The sequence below is a fragment of the Delphinus delphis genome, chromosome 2 (genome assembly GCF_949987515.2).
Source record: "Delphinus delphis chromosome 2, mDelDel1.2, whole genome shotgun sequence".
In the NCBI taxonomy this organism is placed as follows: domain Eukaryota; kingdom Metazoa; phylum Chordata; class Mammalia; order Artiodactyla; family Delphinidae; genus Delphinus; species Delphinus delphis.
Genome location: NC_082684.1, coordinates 36,967,634 through 36,981,821, shown reverse-complemented (window position 1 = coordinate 36,981,821; position 14,188 = coordinate 36,967,634). Strand labels below are relative to the sequence as shown.

Genomic DNA, 14,188 nt, shown 5'->3' with positions numbered 1-14,188 from the left:
GAATGGACTCCCTACTGTAGTGCCCGTTTTCTTGAGTAATGCTTTGCCTGCCTTCATTAAATGGCATCAATCCTAAAGCGCTGGTTCATTTAAGACTGACTGGGGATATGTTAGTGCCTGCACCTGCAGTGCAGTTTTTCTGTGTCTTTTTAAGAATTTTGGATTGTGACTCTCTATGGGTGGGTGTTACTTTGAACAGGGATATAACCTAAAGTCTACAATTATTAATTAAAGGAGGGCTGGACTCCTTCTGAAGAGGGTCCTTAGTGACTCCTTTCAGGAACTCAGTCTAGTAAGAACGTAGGTACAGGGGAAATACCATACTCTGTACCTTTCAGTTTGGTGAGGCTGCTCCGTGAGTCGCTGGCAGGTGGCTGGAATTGCCTTGGGGGGCTGGGAGGGAAGTGGAGATATTATCTGCTCAGCCAGTTGGCTCTACTCATCCTTGAGGCCACACCCTTCACCATCTCCATATTCATAGTAGAGTGTGTTTAGAAAACTTGGAGATAAGTCTGCATCTCGTGTGACCACTGAGTGACACCAAGAGCCATCCTACAGGTTCAAAGTAAACTCTTTTCTTCTGTCAGCCAGCCAGCTTCTCCTGGGATAGCAGAGTGGCTAGACCACACAGAGCCATCCTCGTTCACCAGGGCTAACGGCTTCTGCCCCCAGTCCTGCGAGGGACAAGGGCCATGCTAAGAAATCTTGGATGAATTTCCTCAGGTGCCAAGTAAAAGCCAAGAGTAGTTTGAGATCAGCTGATGACTTGTAGCACAAAATTCCATTTATCTGCTTTTAATAAACTTCCCCGAGCAGGGAAGGTGAATAGAAATGAGCCACTGGTGGTCTGGCCTTAAACTTCCTAGTTACACCTTATTTATTAAGAGATGCGTGGGCTTCCCTGGTGGCGCAGTGGTTGAGAGTCCGCCTGCCGATGCAGGGGACACGCGTTTGTGCCCCGGTCTGGGAGGATCCCACGTGCCGCGGAGCGGCTGGACCCGTGAGCCATGGCCGCTGAACCTGCGCGTCCGGAGCCTATGCTCCGCAACGGGAGAGACCACAACAGTTAGAGGCCCGTGTACCGCAAAAAAAAAAAAAAAAAAAAAAAGAGATGCTTGCAGGTTTCCTTTCAGGCCAATTTGGCGCACTTGTTCTCTCAGCACCAGAACCCACTTGGAACCCGGGAAAAGGTGGTTAGTTGTCTGTTAGGCCCTGAGCAGAGATTCATGCTTGTTGCCTCAAGAGGGTTAGACTAGGTGTTGCACTGTAGTGTAGTCTGTGGCAGTGAGGGTGAGGAAGTCCGAGGCCAAAGCACCAGAACTCGGGTGCCAGGAAGCCAAGAGATGGGACCCCTCCCTCCCAGATTGGCCTCTGGGGATCTGGGCTTGCTGGATTTCGGGTCTCTTTTAACCTACAGCTGCCTCTCCCTTCTCTGTCTCACGCTCAGCAATGGGTGACAAGCCGGCAGATGCGGTTTGAAGGTGGATTTCAGGGCCGCTGCAACAAGCTGGTGGACGGCTGCTACTCCTTCTGGCAGGCGGGGCTCCTGCCTCTGCTCCACCGTGCACTGCACGCCCAAGGTGAGCCCAGGGGCTGTACGCAGGATCGGGTGACTCCCCTCAGCTGCTGACCGAGTCGGAGGCCAGGGCGCTCTGTTAGAGGGTTGAAATAGGCTGTCTGTCCTGGATTTTGAGGTGCCCAGTGTGGACCTTCCCGCCTCAGGCTAGGATTCCGTCCCATTGGTTTAGGGGCCACTGCTGCTTCACTCTGGCTGTGCCTAGGGGGAGGCAGGTGCCTGGCTCCACGGTGACCACCACCTCAACTCCATGTGAAGCTGCAGTTTCCGGTGCAGAACTCTCTGTGTGTCACGTCAGAACTGAAAACCACACTACGCACGTGGTCACAGCAGTGACAGAAAGGCAGTTGCATAAGCGGGCAGAGAACCAGAAACCCTGGAGCAAAGACCCACCATGCCTGGCTGGCTGCGTGGTTGCCGCCATTAGAAGTGTTGTATTTTAGATTCATTGAAGAATCCTGGATGCGGGTTTGTCCCCCCTGCCCCGCACCACTGGAGCGGAGAGACCTGGGTTCATCTCTATGGAGCCTCAGATGGGAGTGCAGATCAAAGCAGTGAGATAGAGAGCAAACTTCTGGGAGCCTTCCCTTTACCTCTCGACATCTCAGGCCACTGGCTGCCTCCGGAATCATCTTTTTCATTTTATGTGAGAACAGGGTGTCTTGAGGAAACCAGTGGGAGAGGGGAGGTCTGGAGGCCCAGCTGGGCGCAGATCTGGTCTTGGAATAAGATCCCTTGGCCCAGAGGGAAGCTTTTCTTTGGACTTAGTAGTTGGGTTATTCATTGCTCAAATGTAGAAGATGAGATTCTTTTCTACTGCCCCCATCCCGCACCCTGCCCCACACACGTTTTCTTCTTGTTTGGCTGTCTTTTTCTGAGCCCCTTTCTTTCATTTCTTAATTTCATTTAAGTTGTGGCCACTTTGGGTACCGAATTGAAGTCAGCAGAGCCTCTGTCCTGTCTCCCCATCACTCTATCCTCCCCGTCGCGGTCTGTCCTGAGAATCCTTGGCCTGGAGCCCGTGGGCTTTCAGTTTCAGGGTGCTAAGATATGTCTCAGCTGAGATACGTCCCCTGACTCTGGAACCTGCACGGTCTCTGGCTGAACACTGTAGTAGGGAAGTCAGAAGTCCCCCAAGAGTCCGGCATTTCAAAACAGAAATAACTTGGGGTTTTAGTGATCTCTTTATTTGGAACTGGTGAGGTCAAGCCTCTGGGTCACACCGTCAGCCTTTCACAAACCTGTCCCTGGCAGGATTAAGATGCAGTCATTCTGCAGCTGCCAGGAAAATCTAGTGAGAGCGTAACAGGAGGGCTACCTGCCAAAGTCTTCAGGGGGACCCTGGTTCACATTTTGTTTATCATAGTGCAAGTTCTGGAGGACTAATCACATTCAAAGCTCTGCCTGTGGGAAAAGTTAGTTGCCTGTGAATCTTGGTGCTTCCAGCTTTTTTCACTGCCTGGAAGGAGGCCCATGTTAGGCCCAAAGCTCACGTCTCAGCAAACAGTGGGCCTGGACTAGGCAGGGCTCCGGAAGACGGGAGTGTTTTGAGTGGTGGGCAAAATGCTGACGTTGAGAGTCAAAAGGAGTTGCGACGTAGAACGATATTCACAATGTACTGTGATCAAAGTTAGGTTTCAAAGCAGTATGTATGTAATTCCATTTTCAATGAAGAGTTGACTCCAAAACATTAATGGAAGGTATCTGGGTTGTAAAATGACAGGTGATGTTTGTTTTCTTTCTTTTTTACTTCTATTTTCTAATTTTTCTACAATAATATATCTTTCTTACATAAAGGAAAACGACAAAAGTTATTTTACAAAAGAGAAATTCTATAGACAAAAATAGTAGCAAGGTGGGGAAAATATTTGGATAAATGACGAAGAGCTTAATTTCATTTGAGAAAGTCATACCAAGCAGTAAGAAACATGAACAACCCAACTGAAAAACAGGCAGAGGATTCTACTACACTGCTACTTGTACTACAGCTGCTACAACTACCGAGACTTACCACGTGCTCACCGCAAGCCAGGGGCAGAACTGAGTATTACACATGTATTTTCTCATTTGATCCTCCAAACAGCCCTATGAAACAAATACTATCCGGGAATTCCCTGGTGGCCTAGTAGTTAGGATTCCGGGGTTTCACTGCTGTGGCCCAGGTTCAATCCCTGGTTGGGGAACTGACATACCGCAAGCTGCATGGCCAAAAAAAAGAAAAAGAAAAAGAAACAGGTTCTATCATTATTCCCATTTTACAGGTGAGGAAACAAAGTACAGCATGGGTAAGTGACCTGCTTTATAATACCTGATGGCCACCTATCATGGTATCAGAGCCCTGCCATCTGTAGGTGGCCATTAATCAGACGAAAAGGTGATAGTTAATGAAATGCAAATAAAAGCAGCGGGACCCTATTTGTTTTTACTGTCAGATTAGCAGAGATTAGAAAATTTGATACCCTATGTTGGGGAAAGTGTGGGAAAACAGGCACTTTTCACTGTTAGAGGGGTGTAAATAGGTGCGTCATTTTTTGGAGGGTAGTTTGGAGACATCAGTTTAAATTATTTAAACCCAGTGAGGACACTGGCAGGAATTTACCTGCACAGACATTGCAAAGGATGTGTGTTGAAGTGGAGTTTTAATAGCAAACAACCCAACTGCCCACCAAAAGGCTAACAGTTAAATAAATTATGATCTCTTCATACAGTAGCTGCATTGCAATGGGCTCACATGGAAAGCTCTCCAGGACACAACGGAAAGTGTCAAAGGCCAGGCCAGGCCGAGAACAGTCTGTCTGTGTGCACACAGGCTGGCATCCACCCAGCTTTCCTGGAAGTATACACAACTCCCCTTTAACAACGGGTACCTTTGGGAGAGGGGTAGGAGATGGAGGGAGAGAAATGTACTTTTCCTATTGTACTGTAGGCTGCTTTTTTCTTTTCTTTTCTTTTCTTTTTTTACCATGTGTGTTACTACTTTTATTTTAGTAAGTGAACAAATACATTTTTAAAAGGTGATGATGATGATCATACTGGTAACTAAAAAGATGACATGGGACCGGCACACTGTAGCACATGAACCCAGGCCAATCCCTATCTCTTCCATAGTCCATGCGGTGGCTGCCTTACGTATAGAAGACAGTATTTGAGTACAAGAACAAATTGCTATTAATATCTTTAAAATATCAAATGCTGACTAAATTAGTGAGTCAGTTTGTTTTTGTGGAGCAGTAGGATAGCAGCAGGCCTGTGAGTTTCTGTTTGGATTGATAGTTACTAGTTGCTGCCATGTTCTTTGGGATGTACCCCAGGCTTTATTTGTCCACCTGTGAAATTGAGCTGCATGTGCTGTACCTGTCAGTTACTGTTTGAAAAACTTCTGATTTCTCAGATAAAAGGAACCTTTGAAATGCAAAATGACATTATAATGGGGATCTGTATTTTAAGGGAGAGATGTAAAGGATTTAAAAGGCCGACTCCAGTGCACAGTTATCAGCCTGTAATCATATCTCCCTTCATCTCACCGTAATTATGTGTGTTGATGTGCAAATTCAAGATCTCAGGAAGTTCCTTGTCGAGTTTATGAACTTTGAGCCTTTAGACTTCAATAATGTAGGGGGTAACTGAAACACTCTGTAATCTTTTTAATAATAAACATAGCATTTTCTTTTCAGATTCCAATTCTAGCGATAGGTTATCATTTACCTTAAGGTAACAGTCTTTTATTTCTTATAGGATATGAAGTAAAGGTATATTTTGTACAGATGTTTAATGCAGTTACCCTAAAGTTTAGTAAATATGCTTTTAAAAATAACAGCTTTGTTGAGATGTAATTCACATACTGAACAATTTACCCATTTAAAGTGTACAGTTCAGTAGTTTTTAGTGTATTCAGAGTTGTGCAACCATCACTGTAATCAATTTTAGAGTTTTCATCACTGCCCGCCCAAATCCCTGTACCCACTAAATGTGCTTCTTAAAAGAAGAAATCACAAAGGAGAAAATCAACACTGTGATTACAGCATATGTGTAAACTATATTTATGCAATTAAAAAAAACCCCATATAACCAAAAAAGTAGAGCCAAAAGGGAGAAATAGGTATACCATATGATACAGATAAAGAGTAAATATAGTAAAAAGCTAGATTAATAAAATTGACTCTTGGATCTCAGAAGACAAAAGGACAGACACTCTCAAAAGGAAATAGAACTAGCAAGCAAAAGTTATGGGAACAGTTCACCCTAATTAGTAACTAAAGGCATGCACAGCAAAACAAATGATCAGGTACTGTTTCTTTTTAACATTTTAATTGCTGAGAACTTTTTTTTCAAAGTAACCAGTGCTGGAAGTAGTACAGGAAAATCTTAAATTTTGCTGGCAGCTATATAAAGTCTTAAAGCAGTTTATCAGTATCTATTAAAAGCCTTAAAAATGTTTATTCCCTTTAACTGAATCATTCCACTCCTGTGAATCTACTTGAAGAAAATAATCCTAGACAGAGAAGATTCACAAAGATATTTATTGCGGCATTTTTTATGATTGCAAGGAACTGGAAACAACCCTGGAAACAAGATAGAGTGAAGTCCCATCATATATGTATGTATCTCCTACGGAGTCCACTGTGCTCACAGGTGGAGAAAGAACAAAGAGGAAAGTAATTAAAATAGCGTGAGCACTTCCTTCAGTAAGCCTGTGTGCCAGGCTGAGCATGAGAGGGGGGACCTGAAAGTGCTCCTCCTTCCTTGGGCTCAGTTCCCATGTGCCTCTTCGAGTGTGAGCATCTCAGGGGCAGGGCGGGACTCGGGTGTTGAAGATGAGTGGCTTTTGCATGTGGCCCCCAAACATCAGCTGACCGTGCACCTCATCCAGTGCTCAACCCAGGAGACGGCGATCGCTTTCCAACTGCACCCATCTCTCCTCCCATCTCTCATTTAAGAAATTAAAAATGATTATTTTCTGTAGTATTCTATGTATATAAATATTCCAAAATTAACTATTTTGCCTACATATTCTCTTTATATACCACATTTACTATAAACTTTGATGAATTTTTACCACAGAAGATTCTCTGCTCATATATATGAGAGTTTGGATCCAGAGCCTGTATTGATGCCATTACCTTATGTGTCCACTTAATGAAATGCTGTAGGGCTCTTTAGAATGATGGTTATGAAGATTATGTAGCAGAACAGAAAAATGTATGCCTGTAGAGTTAAATGAAAAACGTAAGATACAAAATGATCATACCTGTATAGAAAAATGCATAGAAACACAAGAAGACTGGAAGAAAAATTAGCTTTCGGTTGTCATTTACAGATTGTTTGCTACCTTTGTAGCCCAGGTATCAAAGTATAAAATTAACCAGAGACTTAATGCACATTCTATGTGTGTATTCCCACATAAATGTTTCCGTGCACATCTATCTATTGATTATTTGTCCCTCCTCCACCCTTGATAACCGAGTGGTCCGCAGGAGTCTGACTGCTGATTAAAGTACTGCTGATTGACAGTACTTTAATATTATCACCAGAATTGTCCATTTCTGCTTGGGCTATCATATTATATGATGCAGGAGGGTGGTTATTAGAACGCTTCTTAGGGAAATTCTCTAAGTCCCTTTAGAGATAGACTGAATCCAGGCTAAGACAAGTATCAGTAGAAGAAACAGACATTATCACCCCATTAGAGTTCTCTTGGCTAACTAGAGTCTGGGTAACAAGTTTCAGAGATGCACTGGAGGAAATGTCTTAAGGAGCCCAGGGAAAGGAATTGTGAACCAAGTCAGGAGCAGTAGCAGAGGGCAGTCTGGTAAGCTGAGCTAAACAGTTTGTCTGTGCCTGCAAGGGATGTGGTTTAGGGTGGTCATCCAGGGTAAGGGGACACTTCAAGTAAAGCCAAGTGCCGCTCTGACCTGCTGCTCTTTGACTCTTCAAGGTTCAGGAGAAGGGACGTGTCTCGGGACTTGGGTGAAGAAATCGAGTGTCCCAAGAATGTAGTTTTCAAGATTAGTCCAAGGAGACTAGAGGGAAACCCTGACAGTTCCTAATGGATCCTAAAGTACAAAGAAGTCATTGATCCTTTGCTGGACTTCTCCTAGGCTCCAGCCCACACTGATCCTTTGTCTTCTCTAGGTGACCCTGCCCTCAGCATGAGCCGCTGGATGTTTCATCAGCAGGCCCTGCAGGAGTACATTCTTATGTGCTGCCAGTGCCCCACCGGGGGGCTTCTGGATAAACCTGGCAAGTGAGTGCCTTGCCTCTGGGGAGGGAGGGACGGGGCGGGGAGAGAGGGCTGAGCAAACCTCAGGCCTACTCAGAGCCAGACGGGGTGGGCCTTTCCTTGTTGCTGCTTAGTGCACGTGTGGCATGGGAGGAAGCAGCCCAGCTGGGAGCACCCCCATCCAGTGCCATCCATCCATCCTGGCCCCTCCAGTGCTCTCCTTTTTACCCAGCTTACTTGCACCCCCTTGCCAGTTAGGTAAACAGATTGCTGTGTTGGTAGCTTTTCTTTCCTCTTTTTTATTTTTATTTATTTTTTTATACATTTATTTATTTTATTTATTTATCTTTGGCTGTGTTGGGTCTTCGTTGCTGCGTGCAGGCTTTCTCTAGTTGTGGAGAGGGTGGCTTCCTTGTGGTGTGGTGGCTTCTCTTGTTGCGGAGCACGGGTTCTAGGTGCATGGGCTTCAGTAGTTGTGGCTCACGGGCTCTAGAGTACAGGCTCAGTAGTTGTGGCTCGTGGGCTCTAGAGCACAGGCTCAGTAGTTGTGTCACACAGGCTCAGTAGTTGTGGCACACAGGCTCAGTAGTTGTGGCTCGTGGGCTCTAGAGCACAGGCTCAGTAGTTGTGGCTCACGGGCTCAGTAGCTGTGGCTCACGGGCTCTAGAGCACAGGCTCAGTAGTTGTGGCACACAGGCTCAGTAGTTGTGGCTCGTGGGCTCTAGAGCACAGGCTCAGTAGTTGTGTCACACAGGCTCAGTAGTTGTGTCACACAGGCTCAGTAGTTGTGGCTCGTGGGCTCTAGAGCACAGGCTCAGTACTTGTGGCTCGTGGGCTCTAGAGCACAGGCTCAGTACTTGTGGCATGCAGGCTCAGTAGTTGTGGCTCACGGGCTCTAGAGCACAGGCTCAGTAGTTGTGGCTCACAGGCTCTAGAGCACAGGCTCAGTAGATGTGGCGCACAGGCTTAGTTGCTCCGTGGCATATAGGATCTTCCTGGACCAGGGCTCAAACCCATGTCCCCTGCATTGGCAGGCAGAGTCTTAACCACTGCGCCACAAGGGAAGCCCCTCCTCTTATTTAACCAAACTGATTTAAATAGAAGAGGATACAGGATTTTAAAACTCCTGAGTGTCATAAACAGAGATTATTATCAAGGCGACTATTACCAAGTAGATTCAATACCTTTAGGTGCCAAAAGGGAAACCAGTCAAGTCCTGTTGCCTTTGCTGCTCACTCCCCACTACCCCAGCACACACATACCCTGCTACCTCTGCATCCTGGTCCAGCTGAAGGCCAGTCCCCAGCAATTTATCAGGAAGAATTTGGCCCATTCCTAGAAATTTTGTTGTGGGATTTTTTTTTTTAAACTATATTAATTTAGCCAGCACTACCCTGGAGAGCCCTTTCCGGAAGACAGCTGACAGGACTGACTGTAAGGTTACAGTTCCTGCTATCAAGCAGGGCGGAAGGATGGGGCTCTGAAAAATGCTGCTGGGGGAAGCCAGGCTTCGAGTTTCGTGGAGGGTGGGATGGGATGCGTGAGTGCTCCCTGGGCCTCTTCGTCTGTGCGGTGGCCTTGTCAGAGGCTGTGCTGGGGCCGGTGGGGAGCAGAGGACACCTGCTAAGAGTCGCCCCGTCCTTCCAGGTCCCGGGACTTCTACCACACCTGCTACTGCCTGAGCGGCCTGTCCATAGCCCAGCACTTCGGCAGTGGAGCCATGTTGCACGATGTGGTCCTGGGTGTGCCTGAAAATGCCCTGGTAAGATGGGATGGGGGGCTTACCACTGCTTCTCCACGGGGCCCCCAGGATGGGGCTGGCAGGAGAGCAGAGCACCCGCTCTTGGCCTGCCGAACCGGCTGCACGAGGACATGGACAGGCTGGTGAACTCACCGTCCCCACCCTCTGTCTGCAGCTCGTTCTCCGTTCGTGAGCATCTGGCTGGCAAACTCGAGGTTCCAGGCGAGGGTCCAAACTGTGACAGAGGGTTTGTGCCTTTGTCCCACAGCCTAGGACCCAGACCGCTTGTCATTAGTTCCCATCTCCCAGGAAGCTGGCTCAGAGGTAGCGAGTTTCTGCATCTGTAGCCAGCAGCCCTCCCCATGTGGCTGACTGTCTTCTGGAGCTCTCAGCTTGCAGCCATCCCTCCAGAGAAGCCCTCTCAGACCACCTTCTGTAAATGAGATGACCCAAAACACTCTGCCAGGGCCTGGTTTGTGCCCTTCATAGCACCAGCACGATTTGTCATGTGTGTGTTTAACTGGGTTTTATCTGCTTCCCTCAAAAACTGTCAGCCCCGTGCGGGCGAGCTGTTCACCACTGCATCCAGTCCCAGGCCAGCCTGGCTGCAGGAGATGCTTGTGAGCCTAGTCACGATCCTGAGACTCAACTCCGGCTGAGATTGTCTGCGGCTGTCAGATGATGGGGCCTGTGCAGATTGTCATGAAATATTCCAAGAGAAGAAACACAAATGGCCAGTAGGTGGATGAAAAGATGCTCAGCCTCACTAGTAATTGAGAAAATCCAAGTAACAACCCTTCAGCTGTTTCAAGTATTTGCCTCCTATGCAACCCTCTTCCGTTCTTTTCCCTCCCTCCTTCCTCAGCGTAACCCCATCCTAAATTTGACATTTATCATGCCTGCAAATATTTTTGTGCTGTTACTACATAGGTATGTATCCACGAACTCTATAGAGAGTTGTTTTGTATGTTTTCAAATGTTTTTTTTTTGTTTGTTTTTTGCGGTACGCGGGCCTCTCACTGTTGTGGCCTCTCCCGTTGCGGAGCACAGGCTCCGGACGCGCAGGCTCAGCGGTCATGGCTCACGGGCCCAGCCGCTCCGCGACATGTGGGATCCCCCCGGACCAGGGCACGAACCCGTGTCCCCTGCATCGGCAGGCAGACTTGCAACCACTGCGCCACCAGGGAAGCCCTCAAATGTTTTATAACAGTATCTACCCCACCATTTATTCTGCATCACTTTCTCACCGACCGACCATTACCCTTTTGCGGCTTAGTCATCTTCATATGTGTTGCTCTAGTTTATTCATCTTAACTGCTGTACGGTATTCCCTTGTCTAAGTGTCATCTTCACTCCTGTACGGCATCCCCTTGTCTAAGTGTCATCTTCACTCCTGTACGGCATCCCCTTGCCTAAGTGTCATCTTCACTCCTGTGCGGTATCCCCTTGTCTAAGTGTCATGTTCACTCCTGTACGGTATTCCCTTGTCTAAGTGTCATCTTCACTCCTGTGCGGTATCCCCTTGCCTAAGTGTCGTCTTCACTCCTGTACGGTATTCCCTTGCCTAAGTGTCATCTTCACTCCTGTACGGTATCCCCTTGTCTAAGTGTCGTCTTCACTCCTGTACGGTATTCCCTTGTCTAAGTGTCACCTTCACTCCTGTACGGTATTCCCTTGTCTAAGTGTCACCTTCACTCCTGTACGGCATCCCCTTGCCTAAGTGTCATCTTCACTCCTGTGCGGCATCCCCTTGCCTAAGTGTCATCTTCACTCCTGTGCGGCATCCCCTTGTCTAAGTGTCATCTTCACTCCTGTACGGTATTCCCTTGCCTAAGTGTCATCTTCACTCCTGTACGGTATCCCCTTGTCTAAGTGTCATCTTCACTCCTGTACGGTATCCCCTTGTCTAAGTGTCATCTTCACTCCTGTACGGTATTCCCTTGCCTAAGTGTACCCCAGTTTAATTTTCTAGTCTCCTGTTGGTTAACACTGAGATGGTTTCAGATTGTGCTATTACACAAGGTGTTGCAGTGAACATTCTCGAGTTACAGTTTCTGAGAGAGATACACCTTCATCCTCACCAGATGGCCCTGAACCTCGCCCCTGTGTGCTTGGGTTATTTAACGCTCACATGGCACCAAGATGAGTTGCTCCATAGTCAGACTTTTCCTTTTTGCCAACTTGGCAGATGTGAACTGGTGTCTCAGTTTTGTTCTGCATTTCCCTGATTACTGGTGAGGCTGAGCATCTTTTCAAACGTTTGTTGGCCATTTGTGTTATGTCTTCTGTGAATTGCCAGCCAGCTCCTATCCTTTGCTCATTTTCGTATTGATTTGTAATTTTGTTTGCTCTTTTCTTATGTAGTAGGAGTTCTTTGTGTGTTCTTGATACTAATCCTTTGTCAGTGGTGTGTGTGTGGTGAATCTCTTCCAGTTTGTGACTTGTCTTTTCACTTTGTTTTTAGTGTTTTTGTTGAATAGAAGATTTTAATTCTAAAGTGAATAATTTTATTTGCCTTTTCAGTTTTTGAGGGTTTTTTTTTGGGGGGGGTGCGTTACTTAAATCTTTTCCTACCCTTAAGAAATCTTTTCCTACCCTGAGGTCATAAATATATTTTCTTCTAAACAATTTAAAGTTTTGCTTATCCCATGTAATTTTTTAATTCTCTTGGAATTGATTTCCGTCTATAGTGAAGGTGGGATATAATTTTATCTTTTTCCCATTTTGGTTAACCAATTGACCAGCACCATTTATTGAAGTTTACAGCCTTTCCTATTGATGTGTATCACATGTGTCACATACTCAAGTTTCTGTATATGAGGTGACTGTTTCTGGACACACTGTTCGATTGGTCTGTTATCTTTGCTGTCTTAAGCAAATCTTAAATGCAGGTAAGCAAGTCTCACCTACCCACCTCATTCTTTTTCTTCAGAACTGCTTTGGATATTCTTTGCCTTCTGCATTTTAGGATTTCCTGTGCATTTTAGGATCAGCTTATCAAGTAACACACACAAAAAAAACTAGTGGAATTTTTATTAGAATTACATTGAATGTAAGATTAATGGGAGGGAACTGACTTTAACATTCAGGCTTCCCATTTATAAACACAATTCTTCAGATTTTTTACATTTCTTTTAATGGTCTTTTATCATTTTCTCCATAAAGGACTAGTACATCTTCTGTTAGAGTTAACGTCTAAGAAATTTATAGTTTTTGTGTCTATTGTGACTGTAATATTTTTTTCCATTTTATTTTGTAATTTGTTGTTACTAATGTATAGAAATGCTATTGATAATTATAGTTTAATTTTGCACCCAGCAGCCTTGCTGAATTCTTTTTTTTTTTTGGCTGCTCCGCATAGCTTGCGGGATCTTAGTTCCCTGACCAGGGATTGAACCTGGCCCCCTGCAGTGGAAGTGTGGAGTCCTAACCACTGGACCGCCAGGGAATTCCCTCTGAATTCTCTTGATAGTTGTAAAAGTTTGTCTATAGAATCTCTTGGATTTCTTATTTAGAATGTAATGTCATCTTCAAGTAAGGAGTTTTGCTTTTTCCTTCCTGATTCTTAAGAATTTTCTTTCCTTTTTTTCTTTTGCGGTATGTATCCACGAACTATATAGAGAGTTGTTTTGTATGTTTTCAAATGTTTTTTTTTTTTTTTTTTTTTTTTTTTTTTTTTTTGCGGTACGTGGGCCTCTCACTGTTGTGGCCTCTCCCGTTGCGGAGCACAGGCTCCAGACGCGCAGGCTCAGCGGCCATGGCTCACGGGCCCAGCCGCTCCGCGGCATGTGGGATCTTCCCGGACCGGGCACGAACCCGCATCCCCTGCATCGGCAGGCAGACTCTCAACCACTGTGCCACCAGGGAAGCCCAAGAATTTTCTTTCTTTTCTTGCCTTGTAATGTTGGCTAAAACCCCCATGGAGTGTTGACTGGAGGTGGTAATAGAAAGTGTTCTGATTGTAATGGGAAGGTTTCTGTAATTCCATCATTAAGGAGGATGCTTACTGTGAGGTTTTGGTAAACATTTCATATCAGGTTAAGGATGTTCCCCTCTGTTCCTGGTCTACTGGGTTGTTTTTCTTTTCTCCTTTAATCTGATGTTGTGTTTTGTTAATACATATTCTGATGTGACCTTGACGTTACGGGATAAGCCCTGCTTGGTGATAACAGAGTGTGGGGGGTGTATGTGCTGTTCTAACACCTGCTGGATTCACTCTGCTGGTATTTTTGGCTCGTATTTTTATTTAGGATTTTTTGCATGTGTGTTCATGAGAAAGACTGATTGAAAATTTTGTTTTATTGTATTCTTTTCCAGTTTGTGTTTCAGGATAATATAACCTCATAAAATTAGACAGGTGTCTTCCTACTCTACTTTTTCTTTGGAAAAGTTTGTATAAGTTAGAAACTATCTTGTAAGCTAACACTTGCTTGAGAAACCATGTAGGCCTGGTATTTTTTTGGGGGAATGGTGGTAGCAGAAAAAACAATTGTTATTGATTTAACTTATTCATATAGGTTTTAAAGAATTTCTTCTTGAGCAATTTTGAAAATTCGTATTGTTCTATAAAACTATTCAGTTTATCTGAATTTTTATGTTTTTGCATGAAGTTGCTCATAGTATTTTCTTAAATTTTTAAAATCTCTTGCAA

General features: G+C 45.3%; 1 protein-coding gene across 1 annotated transcript in view; it reads left to right on the top strand.

Annotated features, from left to right (window-relative positions):
- The window catches only part of FNTB (farnesyltransferase, CAAX box, subunit beta), an 85,012-nt gene that overhangs the window by 68,702 nt on the left and 2,122 nt on the right, over window positions 1–14,188 (top strand). Inside the window, exons 9-11 of the mRNA XM_060004395.1 lie at window positions 1,448–1,580; window positions 7,709–7,820; window positions 9,444–9,558. Of these exons, the coding sequence (XP_059860378.1) occupies window positions 1,448–1,580; window positions 7,709–7,820; window positions 9,444–9,558 (360 nt within the window). The remainder of the gene's footprint in view (window positions 1–1,447; window positions 1,581–7,708; window positions 7,821–9,443; window positions 9,559–14,188) is intronic.